The sequence below is a fragment of the Chiloscyllium punctatum genome, chromosome 49, assembly GCF_047496795.1.
Source record: "Chiloscyllium punctatum isolate Juve2018m chromosome 49, sChiPun1.3, whole genome shotgun sequence".
In the NCBI taxonomy this organism is placed as follows: domain Eukaryota; kingdom Metazoa; phylum Chordata; class Chondrichthyes; order Orectolobiformes; family Hemiscylliidae; genus Chiloscyllium; species Chiloscyllium punctatum.
Window position 1 is genome coordinate 58,332,154 of NC_092787.1, and position 8,010 is coordinate 58,340,163.

Genomic DNA, 8,010 nt, shown 5'->3' on the forward strand with positions numbered 1-8,010 from the left:
ACCCCCCCTATAGGTTCAATTGCAAGTCTCTGAGCATGCTCATTGGATATAAATTCACTGCAGATTCAGCCATTTCATGGTCCAAGCTGCTGGCAGATATGAAGGCCTGCCATTTGGAGACTAATTCACTGTGCTACTATGAATCTGAAAAAAAAAATCTCTTCTTTTTTTTTTACACAATATGAAACTTAAGATAAATTCAACTTTAAGTTACTGGAAATATATAGCTTCAAGATCTAAACATATTCTTCCATTTTGTAAATTTCCACAACACCACTTACACAAAACAGAATTTGAAATACAACACCGTATGCAAATATCTAGCCCGACCTAACATTTGCAACATTAATTCACTGACAAGATCATCCAGCATCATGCACTAGTCTAATTTATTATGTTATAAAGAATGCAGCATCTGTTTTTGAGTACAGAATAGCTACTGGTAATATAAAGGCAGATTGGATGTAATCAACTATATACAAAATTGATGCAGTGCAAATAGTGATGAATGCACAGACTTATCCTTTCTTTGCAACTTTACTACAGAGAAAGGTTAACCTGAACACAAACATCAAGGCAAATCAGAACTAGGTTAGGCTACCAACTGTTCAGTTCAATGTGACACTCAGGCAGGGTGGTCAGGGTGGTTGGCATTGGGGTGGCGTAAAGTACTTACATAATTCCTAAAAGTCAATGAACGCTGGTTAAAGTCATTTAAAATACTTCAAAACCACATTTACAAATGCAAAAAAACCTTATTTTGAACTCCCTTAACCCATTTTTCTGAATCTCAATCTCACAGGCTCAACTGAAAATAACAATTACCAATAATGAAAACAAAACAATGGTCACACCATTCTTAACTTGGTATATTTAAACAGGTTAAATAGAATCATAGAATCCCTACACCACGGAAGTAGGCCACTCCTCCCATCGAGCCATACTGATCCTCCAAAGCGCATCTCACCCCCATCATCCCTGTATCCCTGCATGCCTTCTGGCCAATCCACCTTAACTGCACATCTTTTGGACTGTGGGAGGAAACTGACAGACACAAGGGAAATGTGCAAATTTCAGAGTCACTCAAGGGTGGAATTGAACTTGGGTCTCTGGCACTGTGAAGCAGCAGTGCTAACCATTGAACCACCATGCCACCAATACACTCAAAACAACTGTGTTTCTGTGCCAACAGGACAGACTAACATTAATCCTTCGATTAAAGGGCAGCACAGTGGTTAGCACTGCTGCCTGACAGCGCCAGAGACCCAGGTTCAATTCCAGCCTCGGGCGACTGACTGCACCTTCTCCCAGTGTCTGCATGGGTTTCCTCCGGGCGCTCTGGTTTCCTCCCACAGTCCAAAAATGTGCAGGTTAGGTGAATTGGCCATGCTAAATTGCCCGTAGTGTTAGATGAAGGGGTAAGTGTAGGGGAATGGGTATGGGTGGGTTGCTCTTCGGAGGGTCACTCTTCGGAGGGTCGGTGTGGACTTGTTGGGCCAAAGGGTCTGTTTCCACAATGTAAGTAATCTAAATTTGTGCTTAATTTTATCCATGTAAAAGCATATGAAACCACCAACAAAAATTAACTGTAAATTCTGATTTCAAATATTCACTATAAGAATTGCAAGTGTCACCATATGCATTTGTACGGCCCTGTTATATTAAGTGGAAAAGTCAACTCTAAATTCCCCCAAAACAATTAAAATTTATTTCACCATACTACTGACAGTAATCACACTACAAACAGACACAATGCACCACTGCTCCATGTCAAAACGTAAATGTACTAAGTACATAAACAGAAGCTTCTGGGCAAAATAACACGTGATAAATCTGTGTGTATGGCCAAACTCTGTCAATGATCACTAAATTGCATATTTTAAATTAAACTACATATTGGAGCATGTTAAGCGACTTGGCTTTCATCATTAGCACCAATGCTGATGACAACTACATCAACAGTAACATACATCTTCCCTGGCTTGGGAATTACCATTTCCATCAGAGTTAACCATCTAACACCAACAAAAATTGGAGATGCAACCATAGCTTCACTTTGATTTTCATCTAATGTTAAAATTAAACATTAAACTTTTTTCCAATAAAGGTAGAACAACTTTTCATTGTAGTACTGGTAGTCAGAATGTATCTACCTCACATTGTAAAGAATTAAACATACCTAGTGATTCAAAGAAGTTACAAAGATGTTAATAAAGATGAATAACCTTTCAAAGAAATTTAGAAGTGACCTTTAAGCAAGCAGTATCTTCTCTATTTTACACAGGCCTGTCCTGACTTGAATGAAGTGATTGGTCACTGTTTAAAGTGGAATCCCTGATCAAATATCAGAATGAAGTACCACATAGCAAAGGCTTCTCACTTTTGCCGAATTAATGACAAAGGAAAATGAGATTTCAAAGCATACATTTTGGCTCGCAAATCAGTAAATAAAGAAAGGATTAACAAGCCAAGGATTCAAATGTCCACCATTAAACCATGCAAATCTACCCTTTATAAGATAGCATAATATTGTAAATGTATGAACTGAGCAAGGTAATTCCATTTTAAAGAATGTCATAACATGCAGACAGAAATGTACTTTGACATTCACCTGTAAAACAATGAGTTTGCTTTGCAGCTCTAGCAAAATTAAGAACTCGGTAATGCAGTTCACAATAAATCTTGAACCAATTTACTGTACCACTAATTATAAAACATCAAAATACTCAAGCCCAAAAGCATAAACCCATTATACAGCGCAAGACCAAGATGTCAATTGTTCATCCACAAGAAGTGGAAGCAGTTTTTTTTAAAAAATACTTTTTTCTTATCAATGTCAATATCAATGGTCACTGTACAAACAAAAGAATCTGCAAACATGCAAGAAGTGCAGAGATGTATATGCTATGCAAAAGACCACCTCTCCAACGTGTAAAAGCTCAACTTCCAAGAGGCTTCGGTTGACCATTGGGAAAGGTGTCCATCCATCCTCCATACTCTTATCTTCCCCCCTCCAAAAGCACTTTTATTTTGAACGCGCTGAGTGGCAACTGTCGAGTACAGACTCGCACGTTAAAAGGAAAACCACGCTGTTCTCATCAACCAGTGCCCGGATTGGGGAGGGAAGGGGGGGGTGGGGGGCGCTGGTGGCGAGGGAAGAGGAAAAAAAGACTAACAATTTTTAAAAAAAACTCTCTCTCTCTCCCTCCCACACACGCGCGTTTCCCAGCCGCTCGGCCAAACAAAAATCTTGTGGAGAATGGACTCGACGTTGGAAGCCAGGCTTGCGTTCCGTCTGTTCGCCCCGGCGCCCGGGAACCAGCCTAACGGCTGCGCCTACGCTGGGGGCGCACGGGCATCGCATCAGTTATACAGGGTTCGGGGCGGCACGCTCCAGGGTTCCTCGGTCAGCAGGCCAACCTCCCGCCCACCCTCCATCCATCCATCCCTCCCTCCCTCCCCCACACTGTCCTCTCCTCCTCCCGCAGCCCCTGTCTTTCTCTCTCTTACAACACTACGTAAAGCCTCCAACTTTTTTTAATTTTTTTTTAAAAAAGACATAAGCTGTCGCCTGGTATTTGAAAAGCTGCAGGCGGCGGGCGGGGGGTGGTCGGGTGAGAAGGAGATGTTCCGTCCCCCTGCGGGCGGTGCCTCTGTGTGTGTGTGAGTTTTTTTTTCAGTTGGGTGATTATAATAGAGGGCGGAAGGGACAGTCGGGCTGGGGAGGGCGAAGTGTGAGAGAGAAAACTTGCTGCTTCTTTTTACCTCAGGATCCGGTGAAGCCATGGCTCAGGCTCAGCTCGAGTGACGCAGCGCCCGCCCGCGCGTGACGTCATCGCCGCCCGGAGCCACACTCTCTCAGTGTGTATCTCACTGTGTGTATCTGACTGTCTCAGTGTGTATCTCACTGTATGTGTGTATCTCACTATGACTGTCTCAGTGTGTATCTGACTGTATGTGTGTATCTCACTATGACTGTCTCAGTGTGTATCTGGCTGTGTGTATCTGACTGTCACTGTCTCGGTGTGTATCTGACTGTCACTGTCTCGGTGTGTATCTGACTATGTGTGTATCTCACTGTCACTGTCTAGTGTGTATCTGGCTGTGTGTATCTCACTGTCACTGTCTCAGTGTGTATCTGACTGTATGTGTGTATCTCACTGTCACTGTCTCAGTGTGTATCTGGCTGTGTGTATCTCACTGTCACTGTCTCAGTGTGTATCTCACTGTCACTGTCTCAGTGTGTATCTGACTGTCACTGTCTCAGTGTGTATCTGACTGTATGTGTGTATCTCACTATGACTGTCTCAGTGTGTATCTGACTGTATGTGTGTATCTGACTGTCACTGTCTCAGTGTGTATCTGACTGTATGTGTGTATCTGACTGTCACTGTCTCAGTGTGTATCTGACTGTATGTGTGTATCTGACTGTCACTGTCTCTATGTATCTGACTGTATGTGTGTATCTCACTATGACTGTCTCAGTGTGTATCTGACTGTATGTGTGTATCTGACTGTCACTGTCTCAATGTGTATCTGACTGTGTGTATCTGACTGTCACTGTCTCAATGTGTATCTGACTGTATGTGTGTATCTGGCTGTCACTGTCTCAGTGTGTATCTGACTGTCACTGTCTCAGTGTGTATCTGACTGTATGTGTGTATCTCACTCTCACTGTCTCAGTGTGTATCTGACTGTCACTGTCTCAGTGTGTATCCTACTGTGTGTGTATCTCACTCTCACTGTCTCAGTGTGTATCTCACTGTATGTGTGTATCTGACTGTCACTGTCTCAGTGTGTTTCTGACTGTCACTGTCTCAGTGTGTAACTCACTGTATGTGTGTATCTGACTGTATGTGTGTATCTGACTGTTACTGTCTCAGTGTGTATCTCACTGTATGTGTGTATCTCACTGTCACTGTCTCAGTGTGTATCTCACTGTATGTGTGTATCTCACTGTCACTGTATGTGTGTATCTCACTGTATGTGTGTATCTCACTGTCACTGTCTCAGTGTGTATCTGGCTGTGTGTATCTGACTGTCACTGTCTCAGTGTGTATCTGACTGTATGTGTGTATCTCACTCTCACTGTCTCAGTGTGTATCTGACTGTCACTGTCTCAGTGTGTATCCTACTGTGTGTGTATCTCACTCTCACTGTCTCAGTGTGTATCTCACTGTATGTGTGTATCTGACTGTCACTGTCTCAGTGTGTTTCTGACTGTCACTGTCTCAGTGTGTATCTCACTGTATGTGTGTATCTGACTGTCACTGTCTCAGTGTGTTTCTGACTGTCACTGTCTCAGTGTGTAACTCACTGTATGTGTGTATCTGACTGTCACTGTCTCAGTGTGTTTCTGACTGTCACTGTCTCAGTGTGTAACTCACTGTATGTGTGTATCTGACTGTATGTGTGTATCTGACTGTTACTGTCTCAGTGTGTATCTCACTGTATGTGTGTATCTCACTGTCACTGTCTCAGTGTGTATCTCACTGTATGTGTGTATCTCACTGTCACTGTATGTGTGTATATCACTGTATGTGTGTATCTCACTGTCACTGTCTCAGTGTGTATCTCACTATCACTGTATGTGTGTATCTCACTGTATGTGTGTATCTCACTGTCACTGTATGTGTGTATCTCACTGTCACTGTCTCAGTGTGTATCTCACCATGTCTGTATCTCACTGTGACTGTCTCACTGTGCCTGTATCTCACTGTCTCAGTATGTACCTCACTGTGTGTGTATCCCACTCTCACTGTCACTGTCTCAGTGTGCATCTCACTGCGTCTGTGTCTCACTGTGTGTTTGTCTCACTGTCACATCTCACTATGACTGTCTCACTGTGTCTGTATCTCAGTGTATCTCATTGTCAGTGTCTGTATCGCAGTCTCTTTCATTGTGACTGTATCTCAGCCTCACTCTCACTGTACCTGCCTGTAACTCACTGTCTTACTGTAGCTCTCTGTGTCATTGTGACTGTCTGTATTTCACTGTCTCAGTATCTCACTGTCTCATATCTCACTTACTGTTTCTGTATCTCTCTGTCTCACTGTAACTGTCAAACCATATGACTGTGACTGTGTCTATCTCACTGTTTCACTATGACTGTGATTGTATCCCACTGCGACTGTGTCTGTGTCTCACTATCTCACTGACTCAGTGTCTACATTTCACTGTCTCACTTTGTCTGTACCTCATTATGACTATATCTCACTGTCTCTGTCTGTATCTGACTGTGTCTGTTGATCTCACCATGTCTATATCTCACTGTCCTACTGTGATGCTGTGTCTGTATCTCACTGTCTCTCTGACTATATCATTGTGCCTATATCTCTTTGTCTCGCTGTGTCTGTATGTCACTGTCTCACCGCGACTGTATCTCACTGTCTCAGTGACTGTGTCTGTATCTCACTCTTTCTATGTCTGTTTCACTGTGACATTCTGTATCTCGATATCTCACTGTGACTAGATCTCACTATGACTCTATCTGTATCTGTGACTGCAGCAGTATCTCACATTGTCTCACTGTGACTATACCTCACTGTCTCACTATGACTGTCTCTGAATCTCACTGCCTCATTGTGACTGTCTGTGTCTGGATGTCACTGTGACTGTGTTTGGGTCTCACTGTGTCATGACTGACTGTATTCCATAATGTCTGTAGCTGGCCTTGTCTCATTGGCTATCTAGATTAGTGGTGCTGGAAGAGCGCAGCAGTTCAGGCAGCATCCAAGGAGCTTCGAAATCGACATTTCGGGCAAAAGCCCTTCATCGGGAATAAAGGCAGTGAGCCTGAAGCGTGGAGAGATAAGCTAGAGGAGGGTGGGGGTGGGGAGAAAGTAGCATAGAGTACAATTGGTGAGTGGGGGAGGGGATGAAGGTGATAGGTCAGTGAGGAGAGAGTGGAGTGGATAGATGGAAAAGGAGATAGGCAGGTAGGACAAGTCCGGACAAGTCATGGGGACAGTTACTGAGCTGGAAGTTTAGAACTAGAGTGAGGTGGGGGAAGGGGAAAAACTGCCCCCTCGACCATGACCCCACCCCCCCATCACCAAACCACCATCTCCCAGACCATACAGAACCTCATCACCTCAGGAGATCTCCCACCCACAGTTTCCAACCTCATAGTCCGGGAACCCCGCACTGCCCGGTTCTACCTCCTTCCCAAGATCCACAAGCCTGACCACCCTGGCCGACCCATTGTCTCAGCATGCTCCTGCCCCACTGAACTCATCTCTACCTTCCTCGACACTGTCCTATCCCCCCTAGTCCAGGAACTCCCCACATACGTTCGAGACACCACCCACGCCCTCCACCTCCTCCAAGACTTCCGTTTCCCCAGTTCCCAATGCCTCATCTTCACCATGGATATCCAATCCCTCTACACCTCCATCCGCCATGACCAGGGCCTTCAAGCCCTCCCTTTTTTCCTCTCCAGATGTCCCCAACAGTACCCTTCCACCAACACACTCATTCGTTTGGCCGAACTGGTCCTCACCCTTAACAATTTCTCCTTTGAATCCTCCCACTTCGTCCAGACCAAAGGGGTAGCCATGGGCACACGTATGGGCCCCAGCTATGCCTGTCTCTTTGTTGGCTATGTAGAGCAGTTGATCTTCCGTAATTACACCGTCACCACTCCCCACCTCTTCCTCCGCTATATTGATGACTGCATTGGCGCCACCTCGTGCTCCTGCGAGGAGGTTGAACAATTCATCAACTTCACCAACACATTCCACCCTGACCTTAAATTTACTGGACCATCTCTGACACCTCCCTCCCTTTCCTGGACCTCTCCATCTCCATTAATGACGACCGACTTGACACTGACATTTTTTACAAACCCACCGACTCCCACAGTTACCTGGGTTACACCTCTTCCCACCCTACCTCTTGCAAAAATGCCATCCCGTATTCCCAATTCCTCCACCTCCACCGGATCTGCTCCCAGGAGGACCAGTTCCACCATAGAACACACCAGATGGCCTCCTTCTTTAGAGACCGCAA

The 8,010-nt window shown here is 44.6% G+C and overlaps 1 protein-coding gene across 7 annotated transcripts in view; it reads right to left on the reverse strand.

Moving 5' to 3' along the window:
• The window catches only part of ehmt1b (euchromatic histone-lysine N-methyltransferase 1b), a 137,706-nt gene extending 133,872 nt beyond the window's left edge, over positions 1–3,834 (reverse strand). For 2 of the 7 annotated variants that reach the window (XM_072565531.1, XM_072565534.1), the window contains exon 1: positions 2,921–3,337. In XM_072565531.1, the coding sequence (XP_072421632.1) occupies positions 2,921–2,995 (75 nt within the window). In that variant the 5' untranslated portion in view covers positions 2,996–3,337. Of the gene's footprint in view, positions 1–2,920; positions 3,342–3,765 lie in introns of those variants that run through there. The other 5 variants (XM_072565533.1, XM_072565535.1, XM_072565529.1 and 2 more) reach the window with 5 other exon arrangements.
• Between the last annotated feature and the right edge of the window lie 4,176 nt (positions 3,835–8,010).